A 20,213-nucleotide genomic window follows, 5' to 3' on the forward strand; every position below is an offset into this window, starting at 1 on the left:
GTGTTCTTTGCATCCACGCATCTTCTTCGGGAAATAGTATGCCTATCACCTCTCCCATTTAATCATCGCCTCTGAACCACTGCAGAGTTGATTATCCCAGAATGATCCACTCAGTGATCAGCAGATAATAAACTTCCAGCGCAACCTGACAAGGCAGCCACCCATCACTTCTTCATCTGGGTCCGAAGGAGGGAAGTGACAGTGCAGTCTATGTGGGCAGACAATGGCTCTGGCAAACGAGCTGCTTCCTTCCTGCCACCTGAACCCATGTATCAAGGGATAGAAGGAGCGCAGTGGACAATCACATTGCCATCACCGTTGCTGCACGTCATCTGCAAGAAAGCTGCTGTTACTCGTACCGAGTACGCTGGAGCATGCCGGCGGTTCAGGAGGGTGTCAGTGGTCAAGGATGGGCCGGCTGAGGGGTCCGGAGGTCGGACCAGGGCGTACCCATTAGAGTGCCGGACATCGGACGGGCCGCGGTGGGAGCCGGAGGTTGGTCAAGGACATGCTGCCGAGAACAAAGAGGGACCCAGCGTGGGGGAGGGGCCCAGAGAGAACAAAGCAGGACTCAGTGTGGGGGGGGGGGAAGAACAAAGAGGGACCCAGCGTGGGGGGGGGAGAACAAAGAGGGACCCAGTGTGGGGGGGGGGGGGGGGAAGAACAAAGAGGGACCCAGCATGGGGGAGGGGCCCAGAGAGAACGAAGCGGGATTCAGTGTGGGGGGGGGGGGGGGGCAGAGAACAAAGCGGGACTCAGTGTGGGGGGGTGCAAGGACAAAGCGGGACTCAGTGGGGGGGGGCAAGACCAAAGCGGGACTCAGTGTGGGGGGGGGGGCAGAGAACATAGTGGGACTCAGTGTGGGGGAGGGGGGGGCAGAGAACAAAGCGGGACTCAGTGGGGGGGGGGGGGGCAGAGAACATAGTGGGACTCAGTGTGGGGGAGGGGGGGGCAGAGAACAAAGCGGGACACAGTGGGGGGGGGGGCAAGACCAAAGCGGGACTATTGGGGACTAAATGGAAACTTTGTCTGCACCTTATGTGTGGTGATGCTTTGCATACGTGTATAATAAAATAAAAATAATAATAATAATAATAATAATAATATATATTCCTTTATTCGTCCCACACCGGGGAAATTTACAGTGTTACAGCAGCAAAGTGGATAGCAAGAGAGCACGAGATCATTCATTATAAATAAAAGATACATAAATTGTCATCCGTTTTCTGTGTGTTCTTAGCTGTTATTGTTGACTCGTCTGCTGGGAGCAGTGCTGGTTGTGCAGTCTCACAGCAGCGGGAAGGAAGGATGTCCTATATCTCTCCTTCATGCACTTGGGGTGAAGGAGTCTGTCACTGAAGGAGCTACTCAGTGCAGTGACAGTGTCCTGCATGGGGTGGGAGTCGTTGTCCAGCAGCGATGTTAGTTTTGCCATCATCCTCCTCTCTCCCACCACCTGTACTGAGTCGAGGGGGCAACCCAGGACAGAGCTGGCCTTCCTGACCAGCTTGTCGAGTCTCTTCACTTCCGCCGCTGAGATGCTGCTGCTCCAGCAGACCACTCCATAGAAAATGGCCGATGCAACCACCGTGTTGTAGAAGGTCCTTAGGAGTGCCCCCTGCACTCCAAAGGACCTGAGTCTCCTTAGCAGATAAAGTCTGCTCTGGCCCTTTCTGTATAGCGCATCGGTGTTTTTGGTCCAGTCCAATTTATTGTTGAGGTAGACACCCAGGTACTTATAAGGATCCACCCTCTCGATGTCCATTCCCTGGATGTTCACCGGTGTCGGGGGGACCTGGCTGCGCCTGCGGAAATCTACCACCATCTCCCTGGTTTTCCCCGCGTTGATCCGGAGGCAGTTCCGCTGGCACCAGTCCACAAACTCCTTGATCAGTTCTCTGTACGCCCTGTCCTCGTCGCCCGTGAGGAGGCCGACGATGGCAGAGTCGACAGAGAACTTCTGTAGATAGGAGTCTGCAGAGCTGTGGCTGAAGTCCGCAGTGTACAGGGTGAACAAGAATGGAGCTAGCACTGTTCCCTGCGGAACCCCAGTGCTGCAGACCACCCTGTCTGAGACCAGGTCCTTTGTCCTCACATACTGTGGTCGGTTGGTGAGGTAGTCCAGAATCCAGGATGTGAGGTGGTGATCCACTCCTGTGCGCTCCAGCTTGCCCCCCAGAAGCCCCGACTGGATGGTAGTGAATGCACTGGAGAAATCAAAGAACATGATTCTCACAGTGCTATCCAGCCTTTCCAGGTGTGAGAGAGCTCTGTTCCGTAGGTAGATGATGGCGTCCGTAGGTAGATGATGGCGTCCGTAGGTAGATGATGGCGTCCGTAGGTAGATGATGGCGTCCGTAGGTAGATGATGGCGTCCGTAGGTAGATGATGGCGTCCGTAGGTAGATGATGGCGTCCGTAGGTAGACGATGCAAAACAAAGAATGTCACTGTGACCGGTCACTTGTGATAATAAAGTATCTTTCACTCATTCATATATTGTTTCACTGCCCATGGGCTTCAGCCCTCAGAAACCCCTTGAAGCTACATATGCTAGTGAACAACTGCAAAACTTTCAAATACTCAAGTACATTTCTGATTTTGCCATTACCTTTCCCTCCATTATTGTCAATGCAAGCCTTTACTGTGACAATACGAATTATGCTTTGTCAGCCAAGCAATACCAATAGAGTACTACTGGGACCAGAGTATAATGAGCTTGGCACTTTGATTGCAAACGATAAAAACTGATTCATGAACTGAGACTTCAAACTTGATGTTCAATTTCATTTTCAGGACCTTTGGGCCAAATTGTAATTTTGATAAAGCACACAATATCCGACTTGATTATCTTCAGCTAACAGTAAATAACTCATCTGTAAAGATCACCTGCAGATATTTACCTCACCCAAAAACATCTGTAATTCTGGAATGAGCATTCCTAAAGAGTCATCAGAATGATGCAGAATTTAAGCACACCAATATGTGAAAATAAAATCTCTAGGTCTTTCCTTCAATTCCAAGTGAGTCTGCAGATGGTGTTGTTCTAGGTAATGTTGAATGATCATACCTTGAGAACGTTAAATTTAGCCTGCAGCGTCTGCTGTTTCTTTCTAATTTCTTCCCGCTTTCTGTCATCTGTGACACCCTGTTGCAAAGTGCCTGCCCTTCTCGCCAGTTCATTCATCCTCTTCTCGTCGTCTTCACTCTGCAGTATAAATAAAGAATTGTTCAGAGCAGATAGGTCACATTGCAGAAAGAACACCACATAGATCCTTTGCACTGCTAACTCTCAGTGGTATTGTTAGCTTCCACATTACTGTGAAGTACTTTACAGTATGCTCTTGAGCAGAGTGCCAAAGGACCACTGCAGCCTACAATTATCCCACTAACGACGGTCTCAATCGGTACTGACCTACGACATAAAAATGATATTGTGTTCGAAACAAATAAGATTTGCGCAAGTAAATGGTCAGTGAAGGGAATGACTGGGACATTTACCGTCAATACTGTGGACATCATACACATTTCTGATTAATTATTTCCCAAATGTGTGCTATTCATAGTCATCACGATTGTTGCTCAGACATCCATTGTGATAAATGTATCAATATAGAAACTGATGTTAAAATGTTAAAAGGAGAAATTGTGTGCCAGAGAGTTGGAACCAAGGTCTTCCTGTTGCACATATGGGATGGAGCATAGACTGATGGTGGATAGTTTCCTCTCCTGGCAGCCAGTGAGTCCCAAGCAAGTTTGTGAAATTGAAAGTTGTAAATGGGTGGAAGGAACTCGTAGCACATGGGTTTTAGTCTGAAAGACGATACATTGCAAAGCATTATTTAAAGGAATTTAATTTCTCTGCCACGGAAGGCAGTGGAGGCCATTTCACTGGATGTTTTCAAGAGAGAGTTAGGTATAGCTCGTAGTGCTAATGGAATCAAGGGATATGGGGGGGGAGGCAGGAATGGGGTACTAATTTAGGGGGGGAGGCAGGAATGGGGTACTGATTTGCAACATTTACAAAAGGGCAAAGGAAGGATGAAATGTGTTTAAACATCGCATCACTTGAATGGGATCCCACTGTGACTTAACCAGACTTAAAACTCATCTCCGTCAGAAAAAAAGAAAGCTGAGCCCTTCAGGGAAACTTATCAGTGACAATCTCAACAGAATGGATGGTATCTTGTAAATGCAACCTTTCGTTCACTTACATTATCAGCAAAGATATTCCACCGTTGCTTCATAAATAAAAAGTTCAATTTCAATCTGCTGATGAAGACATATTTGGTTCTGCAGCAGAGTTTTCAATTTTTAAACTACATGTGAGAACAATTACTGAATATATTACTTTCTCAGGGAAATGCAAAAATTGCAGGGTTAAATTAAACAGCGCTTTGTTCTGTGCCGGTTCAATAAGCGCGGTAATTGAACTAAACTGCACTGCTAATGGAATATTTGTCATCTTTATGCAAGTTTACAATTACCCCAAAGGTCTTGGTCCTTATTATATTCTGCAAAAGGTGCAGTTGAACAGCTTCCGCTTAGATGTCACAAAATAGTTATTTGCCACAGTTTGACCTTTTCCTTTTGCACAGCTTATCAAATATTGCTGGAGTTTGCTTAATAATTGCTTAACTTTCTACTTGCACATGATTTGTGCGCTGTACTTTTATAACAAGTTCCACTCCATTTGTCAATGCGTGCTGATCATAATGCCTTAATCGTCCATGGATTTTTTCGACACTCTCTAATGTCCCATTTCTTTTGTCCTTGAGTGTTTTTCCAACTCTAATTAAGTGCTTCTTTTTCCTTTGGCTTCTTCATTGGCACAGACATCAATATTAAGGCGTTTAGACAATTGTGGCTGTTCCACCACTCAATTATATCTCTGCTAATCGGCATCATTATACCTTTTAACAACTGTAGTTCCATGTCACTTAATATGCCTGTTTAAAATGTTGGATTGATCTCGCCTTCATAGATGTTTTTTCTTTGTTGGGGATGGGGGGAAGGAAAGCCGATCCACACTTCTTGTTACGTTCATTTGGATTTTTTTTCCCCTGGAGTTACACAAAATGATCTGACTCGAGTTTTAAAGTAATTTCCCATTGGCTCAGCTTCCATATGCAGGAGATCTTTGCTTCTTCATAATAATATTGTTCTATTTTAAATCAATCCTATCAACTCAATCTTCTGTACTCCAAACCTGGTCTGTCCAGTATGTCCTTATAACTTAAACCCTCTGGTATAATTCCGGCATCTGTAAAATTAACTGTTTTCTACCCATTTATCTGGAAACATTTTACGTCAGGTGAAGATTCTGGAGATATGTTGAGCTGAGTTGAGATTTGTCCAATCTGAACATTTAGCTCGAAGTAAAATGTAAACATTTTAGTTTGTGTTTAGTTTGGTAATGCAATTTTAATTTACATTTAACATTTTATAAACTACTTTTGATAACTCCATGATGTGAGCTTTCTCTCTGAATATGATTGTCAAGTAATTGTTAATTAAATAAAACTGAAAACAACATAAATTGCAAAAATCATGAAAATGTGGATTTAAAGGAGTTGAATATGTTGAGTTGAAATTTGTGAATTGCAGATGACTTATTTCAATTACACCAGGCAACATTTTTCCTGGAAGTATATTTTCTTCAAGAACAAAAACTGTTTGGATAATTAGTAAATACAATTGATTCCTGAAACTCCTCTCAAGTGCTCCTACATTGCTATTGTAACTTATCATTCGGGACTGGCTTGTTGAAACTATTAAGGTTACCTTGTTCCTAAAAAATTAGTGTTCATACATTGCAAACACATATTGATGGCTTATGCCGATTGATGAAATATAAATTACTGTTGTAAAGTTTACAGCAATGACATTGAAAAATGATTTTACACAAAAATGATTTTACACAAAATGATTTTACACACAAACTTCCATTTGGCGACATTCTAAGTCGCAATTTCCCCGATGGTTAAAGTTTCATATTTTGTTCTCCTGAGCAAGTGTCACAGAACACAATGTCATTTAATCGAGAACGGTTAAGTCATACATTAAACAAATATCATCCTTTCACACTGAAGTGGTTTGGTCACAGTTTTTGTTTTGTTGCTGATAGGATCTTCCTAGAGGCAGTTTTTCATTTGAGAAAAACAAAAATACAGAACTTCACAAATGCCTCCCTCTCCCATATCAAAATGACAATCAGGTAAGTTCAAAGACTTGAAATATTTTGGACATCCTGCTGTGCAATGCACTTATGGTAATGAGACGGTGAATCTGACAAATTTGGACATTTAAGATGCTTTAAGAAAAAGATTACAGCTGTTCAGATAAACTATGTAAACCTCAGGAATTTGTTGTTCTATGTTCTATCAAATAATAAAGCAAAATGTTGAAATTTTCATGATGCGATTTTAAAATAGCGATTCAGCGTTGCTGTGAAATTATATGGAGTATCAGTCGAGTGATGTTGACAAATGGAGATTAGTAATATTTGTGATATCAGCATGAATATTTTACCAAGTCAGGATTTCATTGCGTATATTTTTGTGTTAAGGCACACAGAAATATTTAAAGCTTCGTACGAACACTTCCATATTTTAGTGCAATTATACGGCTTGCAGCTTCTTTGAATCCGCAATCCCAAGCTTCTAAATCATTGAACAGTAAATGCAAGGAGTCAATTGGGAGAAATGGCTGGTGCAATCATAATTTTGTAGCCCTAAAATTCCTCATAATTGGCCAGGAATACGCCACTAATAACTAGTCACAGAATGTCATTGGGCTGCCAGCCTTTGTTACTCATTCTCAGGACGAAAACCCCTTGATTTTATTCATCTTTGGTCTTTTGCATAACACCTGTTGAAATATTGGCAGAGGAGGTTAGTTTCGCTTGGCATCATGTTCAACATGGACACTGTGTGCCAAAGGAACTGTTCCCGTGCTGTACTGAAGCTCTTCATTCTACTTGACTAACCATATCTTTCTCAAAGTCCCCTTCTTTCAGGTTTTCTCCTTGTTGTATTTCCTCTTCCAGTGTATCCAGCATTTGTTGGATATTTGCATCAAACTGTTCCAACTCCTTTGACATCTGGGGAACAAGAGAAGATAATTATTAATTCCTGTCTGTATATTATCAGGCTCCAGTTAGTCCCTTTCAAAGTTAAAATTACAGATACATGTATAGAAAGCTTCAATCACATAATGCTGAAACTATCCAAAGCATTCATTCCTTCCTCACTCACGTTTTGTATATTGAAAAAAACTGCAGATGCTGGAAAACTTAAACATAGAAATATTGAAGGCACACAACAGGTCAGACAGCATCTGTGGAGAGAGTAACAGCTTTTTAAAAAGATCATCAACCTGAACCATTAACTAATTTTCTCACAGGATCATTGAAATTAGAGGATAGAAACAGCCCCTTTCCACCCCTCGTCCAAACCGACCATGATACACGTTTGGGCTTATTTTACTGGCCACCATTGGGCTATTATTCAACTACACCTTTCTCTTTCTCCACAGATGCCATCCAACCTGCTGAATCTCACCACCATTCCTGTTTTTATCCAAGATTTGTGTCTAAATTTGTCCATTCACTCACGAAATTCACCTGTCATTTCAAAGTTCCAGCATCCAGTTTTGTTACAAATCACACCAATTGGGTAGCTCTTACTTGGATGAGTAACGAGGGCTAACAACATCCAAGACAAACATGCCCTCTTTCTGCACTGCCTTCAGTTATAAAAATAACTGATTCCACAAATGGCAGAAAACTCAGAACAAGCCAGGCAAATGAAATTGAGACACAAGAGTCTGCAGCTTCTGGAATCTTTAGCTGAAAAGCAACCTGCTGGAGTATTGAAACCACCTATCCCTTGCCATTTCTTGCCCCACCATTTCCTCGCACCTTTCTCCACCAGTCTGAAGAAAGGTCCTGACCCGAAATGTTGGGACAGGCTGCGTTCAGCCAGCAGATTGCTTTATGAGCGGGCCGATAGGACTATTTTCCAGTAGCAGAAGGTTTGACTCTTGGAAGTACAGAATGATATCACTGCTCATTTGGTGATCTTCACTCCTCTAATGGATTGCATCTTTACAAATGTTAAGGATAGTGCCTGGTGTGATTGTGTTTTGGGGACTGACATTCAAAGTGTACACAAATCAAAATGTCGTTCCTGAACTTACAGCTGATTCTCATGTACGGGGGTGATCAATTCTAAATGCAAACATGCCAGCATTCTAATACAGTTAACATGAGTAAAGCTGCAAATAGCAATAATGGATCCAACCAGTGCAGGTGATTAGGTAATTATCCTGTGAATAAAACTTTGAGACCACTGTTGGAATGGAATGCAATACTTTATTGTCACATGTGACTAGTCACAGTGACATTCTTTGCTTGCATACCCAAGGTAGGCAAATAGTGGCCACCTACGGCGCTCAATAAGTTACAAAGCACAGCGGCTCCCCCTTTGTTCTTCCCCCCACCCTCCTCCCCCATGCCAGGTCCCCATTGTCCATTATTCTTCCCCCTCCCTCACGGCGGTCATCCCACACCAGGTCCTCCATTGTTCTCCCCCCCCCCCCCTTTTCCCTCTCGCAATTAGCTGATGCAGACTTTGCACACACAATTTCCTTGCACTTATTATCCATGTGATAATGTTTCTGAAGATATGCTGCTCTTTTAAAAAGATGCAGTTGCAGTAGAGTCTGTTTTCTTTGTCTCAATGATATTAATTTGCTCTAATCTCACCGGTTGAGACTCTTGTACCTTACTCCACATTCACCTTGGCTGATTTCTTATGTTTCCTTTTGTCATATTTTATATTCTTTCATATTTTCTCAGAGCATTCGGAGGAGAGCATTTGGCCCGCTGGCTGTCAGTGCAATCCCATTAGTCTCACTGCCCCGTTAATGTCCATGTAACCTCTACCCACACACACCCATTTACCCACTTTAGTTCTCCTGCCACCCACCTATGCCAGTGATAATTAATAGCAGCCAACCTGCACATTATGTGATGTGGAAGAACCACGAGAAACCCACAAAGTCACAGGGCCAACATTCATATTTCATGAGGACAGCACTGGGTGTAAGTAATGACTTCAATAACAGGAGCTGTCTGCTCCTAAGGGAGTGTTGCAAATAAATAGATGGGTCTATCAAATTTGGCAGCAAAGAGATATTCAACCTTGCAATGCACGACCAATTACAGACAAATACAACAAAGAGACTCAGACGAAGGAATGCAGAGTGTTTATAGCCTGTTTAATGATAATTTAACTGGAGGCAACATTGTGTGGAGGGTGCCCCTAATAGCCATTAAACCTTTCTTTAATTATAAAATGCCTGAAAAGAGGTGAACCAAGTTTCAAGGCCACCATGCTTGCCAACATTGAACCTGATCTCCCAGTTGCTAAACACTTTAGTTCTCCTTCCCATTCCTCCACAGACCTTTCTGTCCTAGGTGTCCTCCATTGTCAGAGTGAGGCTAAACGCAAATTGGAGGAACAGCATCTCATATTTTGCTTGGGCAGCTTACAACCTAGTGATATGATGTTGATTTCTCTCACTTCAAGTAGCCCTGGCATTCCTCCTCTCTCTATTCCTCCCCCATCCAAGTCACACCAGCTTCTCGTTTTCACCCAACAAACAGCTAACAATAGCCTGTTTCCTTTATCATCGTTGATTTTTGCATATCTTTCATTCATTGCTCTTTATCTCTCTACATCATTATCTCCATCTCTCGTTTCCCTTTTCCATGACTTTCAATCTGAAGAAGGGTCTCGACTCAAAACATCACCAATTCCTTCTCTCCAGAGATGCTGCCTGTCCCGCTGAGTTACTCCAGCTTTTTGCGTCTGTCTTCAGTTTAAACCAGCATCTGTAGTTCCTTCCAAGACATTGAACATGGACTGCCTGGTATAAAAGCAAGCACCACATTTTCCCATCGGGCTTTCTGCTAAAAGAGTTCATGAGATCAGTGTTCAAAAGGCAGTTTTGCAACCCTTACACCAAGTGCCACAACGGATGATTGATATTTATGAACTATTGGGGCTATGAAATACTCGGGACATGTATTTAATTGCATGGAGTAAGTTTTTATACTGGGATGCTGAGTTATAATTAGAGCTTAGAAGCTTTCTCACTGTCAAAGTCTAATGCATGTAGATTGTAATTTCCTTCAAGACATTAATGCTTCTTAATCAGACACATAATTCTGAATATTTATGTTATACTCAGTACAATGGTTTTAAATATTAACTTAAAAATTTGACTATTTTTCCTGAATTTGCTGTCAATGGGAATCTTTAATATTCTTACGTTATGAACATAACATTATGTTCTTGGTTGCCTCAGGCAAGTTGGCTATCATGGATATTGTACATCAGATATCCCTTTCCATATATTCAAGGACTCAATACCTCAAAGGTATATCTATATCACAAAGGTTCTCCATATCACAAACAGAAATGAACACAGTCAACATTGTTTGAGGTCAGTGATGAACATACATGATTTGACTCCAGATTATCAGCAGTCCAAGAAGGCAATGTATATATACCTTGCCAGGGATGGGCTGGATACTGGATAGCATGGTCTATCTTTCACCTAATAACCCTGATCTTAAGAACGCAAATATCTGATTGTTCCCATGGGTATAAATGGTATAAATGAGTATTCAGGAAGGGATAAGGGGAGTGTTCTAAAGAAGCTACATGGCACCTCTTCAAGCACATTAAACTCCTGGGACACGGCGAGCCAATGCCTTCTTCAAGGGTCCTCTCAAGAAATTGTGTAGTGCGAAGCCCAAGGTGCTTTCCGCTACTGGATAGACATTGCATGACCATTACTCTTGGTGTTATTCCATAGAGCAGAGGGGATCAGGTAGGTTTGCAGGGAGAGGAGTTGGAAAGGAGGATTGGGGTTCAGAATTATGAGCATAAGGTTGGAATCAGATAGTTAAGGGCTTGAGCGTGGCTCACAAGGCGAACGCTGGTAGCCAAACACCAACTGTGGGCGTGCTTAAAAATGTCCCGCACATGTGTTAGGTGTTTGGTGCTTTGCACAAGGTCAGAGCCTTGTGGATGGTACAAGACACTCATACATAAACACAGACTCTGGCAGAGACTCCTGCGTACATTGAGTACTTTCCTGTGTTAGTATGTAGGGTTCTCCTGATGGCCTGGGATATAACAGTAGAAACTTTCCCTTCAACTAAGTCCCTTCAATTTCTGCTTCTCCCTTAAAATGTAATTACGTGGTGCACATAACCTTGAACTCCAAGCCAATCAAGGGGCATGCAGGCTGTTGAAAGCAAGAGCAGACCCCCCACAATCTTATTAAACGCTGAAGCCAACTTGAGGAGTAGATCGTCCTGTTTCTAATTTTAAGTGCTAAAGATCTTTCACAATCCAATTTCTTCCTCTGTCAACCATACCACCGATTCCCAGTTGAGGTTCAACTTATTTCATGGCAGATCCTTCCTCCACTCTCCCGCTCTCAATATTCCAATCTACGAGGGAGTTGGCCATCTTCCCCATCACCCTCGCTCTTTCAGACAGACACAAAATGCTGGAGTAACTCAGCAGGACAGGCAGCATCTCTGGAGAGAAGGAATGGGTGATGTTTCGGGTTGAAACCCTTCTTCAGACTAATAGTCAGGGGAGATGGAGACAAGTGTTACTTGTAAGGGTTACTTGCTTTACATTGGTTTCCCTCTCGCCCCATCCCTCCCCCTTCCCAGTTCTCCGACCAGTCTGACTGTCCCCGATTACATTTGATCTCTGTTTGCTTTGTTGTCACCTTCTCCTAGCTAACAATGGTCCATTCTACATTTTCCTTGAACAACATCTCTTTCGATGTCTCGTCTTTACACCTTACCCTTCCTTATCTCACTCTCAGTCTGAAGAAGGGCCTCGACCTGAAACATTCCCATTCCTTCTATCCAGAGATGTTGCCTGTCCCGCTGAGTTACTCCAGCATTTTGTGTCTATCTTTGGTGTAAACAAGCATCTGCAGTTCCATCCTACACACCTCTCTATTTCACCTAGCCTGATAAACTTGCCCATTTTTCACTTCCCATCTTCATTCTGAAACAGTTCACTTGTTAATGTACATCCCAAATTCTTGCTGCCCAGTTGCCCACCCAGATACAGAACACATTAAAATTAGAAAACACTTGATACTCTGTGTGATTCTAACTAACTCAGACAAAAGCTGAACTTGGCTGCACTCGTGGACAATAGAGAGATCCCATACCACGAACCTTGGATATGGCTTTGGGCCTGAGTTTTATCCAGCACTAAAGTCAGAGACTGTGTGCAGAAATATCATGACAGTATTTTCTTCAGTGAAAAACCACCCAGTGGTTTTTCACAAAACCTTCTGTGAATATTATATTTTATTCAACAGTTTTTTCACAGCAGATCAGCAGCAGAGAAAGTGGCAATGCAACGTACACATCCACACACCCCCACACCCAATGCAATGATACACAGCACTGTATTAGTGACAATTCAAAGGTTAAATTCAGGCCACCGACTAAATATCACTGGTTAATAAATTGGCCATGACTGACTGAAGACAAAATGCAACAAAGGCATATCATGATCACACGACAAAGCCAGAGGCAAGATATTTGGCACAAACACACACATCTCATCAGGGATAGCACTAAGTAAATAACTAGGAAGGTGGGCCGACTGTGACCAACTTCCACTGTCTTGTTCAATTTGCATTACTGGAAACACGAGTTAAGATTTGAATTCATGATTTTTGGCAAATTTTTGATTTGTCCTCATTACTTTCATGGCATGAACAAATATATATAAGCAGTAAAATCACTTATCAATTATATAAGGGGAAGGACAATTATCAAAAGGGAAAAAATCATCATGAATGAATTGTTCAAACTTCTGACGGAGGATCTTTCATTGTACACAGAATACTGGTCGTGGATACAACTGGGAATATAAAGTTGTAAATTTGAATAACCCCTCTTCAATTAAGCCAGAAATGTGCTGTTACTTATTTTATAAAAATCAAATGAACATTGCATTACCTTGGTACAGTACGTCCTTTCAAATTTCTGCGTGATTCTACTTGTAAAGCTCAACTACAGTTGAATTATAAAAATAAATATTTTGGCACAGAGATATGGATTCTCATAATCACAAGATAATAATATTCTTATGGATTGCGACTGAGTGGAGCAGTGAATGACTGTGGTTCAGAGGTTAAAATGTTTTGACCTGACTGACCACATTTACACCACTAATCCACAAATTGAGAAGTGACAGCAGTTCCCATGGGTGGCAAACAAACTGCACTTCTGACTTTAAATATTCATTAAAAAAACAAGTCTCTTCCATCTATTATAAACTGCATCGTTCATTCCAAAATGCCACAGTATTTTCAAATAAATCACTGTGTAACAGTGAGCTGATACTTCTCTATCCAAGAGGGATCACTGCTGTTATGAAAAGGGGAAGAGCTTAGATGAGCCATGGGCCATTTTCAATATAATACCTTAGAGGACAAAAAGTGGCTAAATGACAGAACAATTTTGTTTTCCAACCAAAATGAAAAATTGTCAGATGAAATTGGACAGATAACTTTTCAACATAATGATGAATCTTTCAAAGGACCGCAACAAAGATGTATTCCCCACTTTAAGCCTAAGTAAACCAATAAAAGGAGAGGCCGTATCTCACGAATCTCCAGCAAAGAGACAATGACAACTGATTCTGAATGGTTCCCAGCATAACCATTTGTCAATCATTCAGAACTGAGTCAAGGTTTTTCAAAATAGCAGACCAGAAGGTATCCAGGTGACCAATTGTAACATTAACCCAATGAATGGACCCATCACTACCATTTGTAATATGTCATATTTCAAAATCTTAGGTCTATCCCTGTGAACAGTCATAGTTATAACCTGGTGACTTCTTGTCTGAGATGGCCCAGGAAGAGAGGGATGCAGAGAGGAACCAAAGGTTGAAGTTGAATGTGTGATTGATAACGTGGTCGGTCGGTGGGCTTCCTTCACTCCCTGACTCGGTGTTTGTTGTCCTTCCAGAAGCTTAAGCTTCACCAAAGGAAGCAAGCAAGACAGTGCAGAATAAGAGATGAGAGTACACCACTTAGACAAGTCATGCAGAAAATGCTATGAATACACAAACACAGGACAAAGATATCCAGAGTAAACAGTGCATTCTGATTTGCAAGTAAAAGGAACTTTAAGATCTTCATATCTAAATAAATAATGAAGTTTGGCACTCCACTAAATGCGAGGTCTCATTGTGAAAGTCCGTCAGTGAACGAGCTATAATGAGACCATTTTACTTCAGCACCCTCAAGGGATCATCCCCTCAGTTGATTTGGCAGTAAAATCATAAGCACGAGGTCAAAGGACACGTTGAACAATTTTGCTTAAATAACTGTGCAAATCTTCTCCATTAGTTTCTCCACTGCAATCTGAAAAAAGCTCATCCAAGCTATTTACATGATATTGTAGATTATGATATATTATTTTAATGGAATGCACTCAATCTATTCCTTTACATACATTATCCAATAAAGGAGCGATAATATCATCATAACTCATGACACATCATATCGACAGTGCACAAACAGGTTATATGTTCCAACAAATACATGCCACAAAGCCGTGTTATACTATGTTTATGTTTGCCTCATTTCATCAACAGATTACTCCATTTCTTTCTCCCTTATATCATCTCAACTACCCTTTAATTTTGCAAATTCACTTTCTGGCTCTTTCTTAAGGAACTATTAGCAGGTAAATTATACTTCTGAGCTGTAGGTCCTGCCTCCCTCACAGGTGGGAAGTTCTCCACATGTACTACATCACTTTTTACCAGTGATCAGGTTACAGCAATATATTTTCTCCTCAAGGGGAGAGAATGTCAGCTGTTCAATTTCTCCTGACAGGTATTTATCAACAGTCCTGATATTAATTCCCAATTGACATTTGCTGTAGTTTTTCCTTTTAATATGATGGCGATGAGAACTGTTCACAGTACTCAACCAAGTCTGACACGTTTGCCATGATTTTGCCTCGTTTTCCTCAATTCTATTAATATGCAATGCAAATCACTGACAGCTGACAATGCGGTTTTATCAAATGCACGTACAAATCTCTCTATTCAGTCTAAGCTGAGATCCAGCCAATGTGCCCTCAAAGGATACTATGCCATTATCATTCAGGTCAAATCCTCCAGGAGTATGATTCTCTAATACGAAGCTAACAGAGTGCCTCAGAGAAGAACCAATAAAATAAAGTTCAGAGAGGTGGTGCAGAGGGAGATTTGCTGCCTCACAGCTCCAGAGACCCAGGTTCGATCCTGACCGGGTGCTGTCTGCACGGAACTTCTCCCCATGACCGCACGGGTTTTCCCCGGGTGTCCTCCCACACTCCAAAAACATGCAGGTTTGTCGGTTAATTGGCTTCAGTAAAATTGGAAATTGTCCCGAGTGTATAGTGTGTGCTATTGTTACGGGGGTCGCTGGTTGGCACAGACTCGGTGGGCCGAAGGGCCAGTTTCCACGCTGTATCTTTAGAGTAAACTAAACCAAGATAAGATAAACTGCAGCAGCTGGAATCCTGAGCTAAACACAAAGTGCTGGTCTAACCTAGTGGGTCAGGAGCATCTGTGGAAGGAATGGATAGGTTTAGGTTTCACATATGCTGCCTGGCTCGCTGAGGTGTTCCAGTACTTTGTATTTTGCTCAAAATGTACTTCAGGCCCATGTTAAAAATTAACCTAATTCAAAAACATTTTACCACTGCTTTATCATGATTGACCCAATTACTTTTCAAATCGTTCAAACAGAATTCCACCAAAGCCGAAAAACCCCATTTTGTTCACTGTCGCAGTGGTTACCTGGAGTGTTGGGATCAGAATGTTAAGTTAATGTGTCAGAAAGCACAGAGCTGCTCACAACCATCCAACAAAATAACAGATGTTCTTCAAACCTCTGCACTTAAGAGCTAATGACATCCATCAATCCAAAGCCTAGTGTACTGCAGATCCAGTGAGCAGCACAGCCATCGTTCCTTCCACTCAACAGATGTTGTACTTTGCTGTAACCATGTAGTAAAGGGGGCGTGGCTGTGTTCTGCAGCAGCGGCTCACCGGCAGTCTCTCTGTCTTTTTTTTGTTTTGTCTATTGTCATCGTTTAAATGTACGTTTTGATCTATTTTTAACTCTGTTTATGTGGGGGGTGGTGGTGGTGGTGGTGGTGGTGGGGGGGTGGGGGGGGGGAATCTTTTTTTCCAATCTCCTCCTCAACGGAGATGCGACCTTTATCGTGTCGTATCTCCGTTCGCGCTACGGCCTAACACCGTGGAGTCGGCGGCCTCCAGCTGGGATCAACCTTGAAGACTCCGGTCGCAGGGCCTGGACTTACCATCTTGGAGGCTTCGGCCGTGGGCCCTGCAGACTGCAACATTGGGAGTTCGCAGGTCCCTGGCTGGCGACCGGCTTTCGGGAGCTCCAGCTGTAGCAGCTTCGACCGCCCCGAAGAGCGAGGTTTGATCGACCCGCTCGCAGGCCCCTCATCGCCCTGCGTGGCCTGGCCGCGGCACTTTCCATCGCCCGGTGGGGGCTCAGGACCTTCATCGGCCTGCTCAGCTCGGCCCTGGGACTTTCCATCACCCGGTGGGGGCTTCAAAAGTCGAGAGCCTCGATCGCCTCGTGGCACCACGGGAGAAGAATGAGGAGGAGATAAGACTTTTCTTTGCCTTTCATCACAGTGAGGGTGTGCCTGGAGCAATCACTGTGATGGCTGTTTGTGTTAAAATTGTAATTGTGTGTCTTGTGTTCTTTATTGTCTACTGCCGGACCCTGACGTGAGAGGACGCTGGCGCTATTTGTTCGCCGCTTCTCCGTCGGGACAGTTCGTCTGTTTGTTTTTATGTCATGACTGTTTTGTAAAGCGTCTTTGAGCACTTGGAAAAGCGCTATATAAAATAAATGTTTATTATTATATTATTATTTCCACCAGCTGCTAATCCATCATACCTGCTGCTGCACTTTTTCTTGCACTGCGAGAAAACTCTTCTGGTTTTTCAGCTCCTCAAGATCCATTCCAAATGTTACTGGGCTGCCAGTTAGACTCTCCAGGATTGGCTGCGGAAGGCTAGCCTGCTGGGAAAAGGAAATAGAACTACAAATTAATCTAGGAAGAATCAGGAACCCACATCTAAAGACCAGAATACATTCATTGATTTTATTCCTCACAAAACCCTCTGCATTTGGTTCTCTCATTAAAGTACAAAATAGATTTGCCTAATTACCATGTGTATGTTTTAGCAGATTAAACAAAATCGATGTTAAAATGCTTTGACGGTCACAATAAAATAAACTTAGGTACCTGTGTAACGGAATTTTGTGTTCAATTTTAGCTGATAAGGCAATCTAGAGCTTTAATTACATGATAATATATTTAAAAACAGCTATCTACGGACGATAGTTGCAAATTATTTGACTAAATCCAAAACTAAGTTCAGACAGGGTGGCAGCACGTTGGCGCAGTGGTAGAGCTACTGCTTTACAACGCCAGTGACCCGTACTCGATCCTGACTACGGGTGCTGTCTGTACGGAGTTTGTCCTTCTCCCTGTGACCTGCGTGGGGTTTCTCTGAGATCTTTGGTTTAGTCCCACATTCCAAAAACGTACAGGTTTGTATGTTAATTGATTGATATAAATGTAAAACTGTCCCTCATGTGTGTAGGTTAGTGTTAATGTGCGGGAATTGCTGGTCGTTGCGGACACGGTGGGCCAAAGGGCCTGTTTCCGCGCTGTATCTCTAAACTAAACTAAACAATAAAATACAAATGTTTCAGGCAAAAAAAGCAAAGATACAATTGACAATAGGTGCAGGAGGAGGCCATTTGGCCCTTCGAGCCATCACCTCCATTCAATGTGATCATGGCTGATCATTCTCAATCAGTACCCCGTTCCTGCCTTCTCCCCATACCCGCTGACTCCACTATCCGTAAGAGCTCTATCTAGCTCTCTCTTGAAAACATCCAGAGAATTGGCCTCCACTGCCTTCTGAGGCAGAGAATTCCACAGATTCACAACTCTCTGACTGAAAAAGTTTTTCCTCATCTCCGTTCTAAATGGCCTACCCCTTACTCTTAAACTGTGGTCCCTGGTTCTAGACTCCCCCAACATTGGGAACATGTTTCCTGCCTCTAATGTGTCCAATCCCTCAATATTCTTATACGTTTCAATAAGATCCCCTCTCATCCTTCTAAATTCCAGCGTATACAAGCCTAGTCGCTCCAGTCTTTCAACATACGACAGTCCCGCCATTCCGGAAATTAACCTAGTGAACCTACGCTGCACACCCTCAATAGCAAAAATATCCTTCCTCAAATTTGGAGACCAAAACTGCACCCAGTACTCCAGGGCCCTGTACAACTGTAGAAGGACTAGGGCCCTGTACAACTGCAGAAGGATCATGAGGGGCAGGGCAAAGCAGTAGAAATGTTAGAGGACAAGTTCTCCTATCCCTGAAATAACAAATTAAAATCCCACAACAGTAGCTGGGAACATAAATTCAATTAATTAAAACAACCCACAATAAAAATAGCAGGATATAGTGACCATGAAACAAGCCAGATTGTTGTAAAATGCCATCTGCTTAAGACACAAAATCTGTCATCATTACCCATTTTGGCTCATCTTTTGACTTCAGACCATCCCAACAAGATTGATTAACATGGCTCAAACTGGTTAAAGGGTTAATTTGGGGATATTTAAAACAAATAGACACCTCCCTTGTTCATAAGACAGCACTTGTTAACCCACTGGGGAAACCTGGAAGCTTGGTCCAGCTGTCTCTCCCTCCCATTGACCAAGACTGCCCTGCTTGTAATCTTGAACCATACGGCAGGAACAGCACAAAAAAGCAGGTCAATCCAACTGGTCTTCCCTGGAGATATTTGCACTGTTTGAATCTAATGTCACCTGTGCTAAACTGGACAACTATACCAGCCTGGAAAATGCATGAGCATCTCGGTAGGATCACTTTATAACGAGTGTGTTCTAAACCTTGTGAAGCTACTGTGTGCATCCTTGTCATATTTCACTGGCAGAAACCTCTGACACCCTGATATGCCTTACTGAGAACCAACATCACTGGATGATAACTGGATAACAATCTATGACTGTAAATATAAGCTCAGCAGTTAAAATCATGTTGCATTTTCTATGGCACTTCCTCACAACATAGGAGGCTAGTCGGCCTATCGAGCCAGGATAGATAACTAAGTATTACTCACCACCTCTCCAAACACTAGCTTGGCTTTTCCAAGGACTCAAAATGCCAGTGAAACAAACTCGTCTAACAGGTTCTGAGTAAGATATTTGACTCTTACTATCATGGTTCTGAATAAGATATTCAGGGCCCGACTGGAGAACCTGTGTTAAACTTCAAGGTTGGGTCCAAAAGTGGTAACAGCGATCCGGCCAGTTATTTTGTTCCTATCAGATCAAGGGTCATTATTCCTGCGCAATTATGTCTCTGCCAAAGTTGAATTCTAAATTCCTGATGTGTGCTGATATTTCAGAGCGTTAATGAGGGGGCTAAATATTTATTCATTTAAATGTTTGGGAATCTGGGAAATAAATCTCTGGCAATGCTGCTATCTGTTGACCATTCCTCATTGCCCTTGAAGTCACCTTCATGAAACACAGCAGCCCTTCTTGTCAAGACCCTCGCACAGGACTGTTGGGATTGGAGTACCACATTTACATGTGGTGACAATGAAGAAAGACATCATCCAGATTTATTTCCATGCAGGATGCTGTGCGGCTCAAGGGGAACCTGAAGGTGGTGGGGTCCTTGCCCTTCCTCATGACGATGATTGTATTTTCTCAGAAGACCCTTGGAGCATAATCCAATGCATTTTGCAGCTGCTGAACACTGCAGCCAGATTATGCCAGAGACGGAGGAGACTTAGGTTTATAGTACTGAATGGAATGCCAAGCCAGGACTCTTTTATTCAAAGTGTCCACCTTCAGAGAAGGCACAAAAGGTTTTCTATTGGACATTCGGCTAGAATGTGAAGATTCTGATCAACGGAAATTTCTTTAGATGCCCATTTTAACCCTCCTTTATCAAATGGTGCAGTTAAAACAGACTATTTGGGCATTCAGCTC

At 42.7% G+C, this 20,213-nt stretch overlaps 1 protein-coding gene across 9 annotated transcripts in view; it reads right to left on the reverse strand.

The window, feature by feature from the left end:
- Positions 1-20,213, reverse strand: part of dmd (dystrophin) — a 1,595,363-nt gene that overhangs the window by 896,253 nt on the left and 678,897 nt on the right. For 8 of the 9 annotated variants that reach the window (XM_078408877.1, XM_078408878.1, XM_078408876.1 and 5 more), the window contains 3 exons: positions 17,063-17,188; positions 6,987-7,100; positions 3,069-3,206 (listed from right to left, as the gene is read on the reverse strand). In XM_078408877.1, the coding sequence (XP_078265003.1) occupies positions 3,069-3,206; positions 6,987-7,100; positions 17,063-17,188 (378 nt within the window). The remainder of the gene's footprint in view (positions 1-3,068; positions 3,207-6,986; positions 7,101-17,062; positions 17,189-20,213) is intronic. The other variant, XM_078408870.1, reaches the window with a different exon arrangement.

The sequence above is a fragment of the Rhinoraja longicauda genome, chromosome 12 (genome assembly GCF_053455715.1).
Source record: "Rhinoraja longicauda isolate Sanriku21f chromosome 12, sRhiLon1.1, whole genome shotgun sequence".
Classification (NCBI taxonomy): domain Eukaryota; kingdom Metazoa; phylum Chordata; class Chondrichthyes; order Rajiformes; family Arhynchobatidae; genus Rhinoraja; species Rhinoraja longicauda.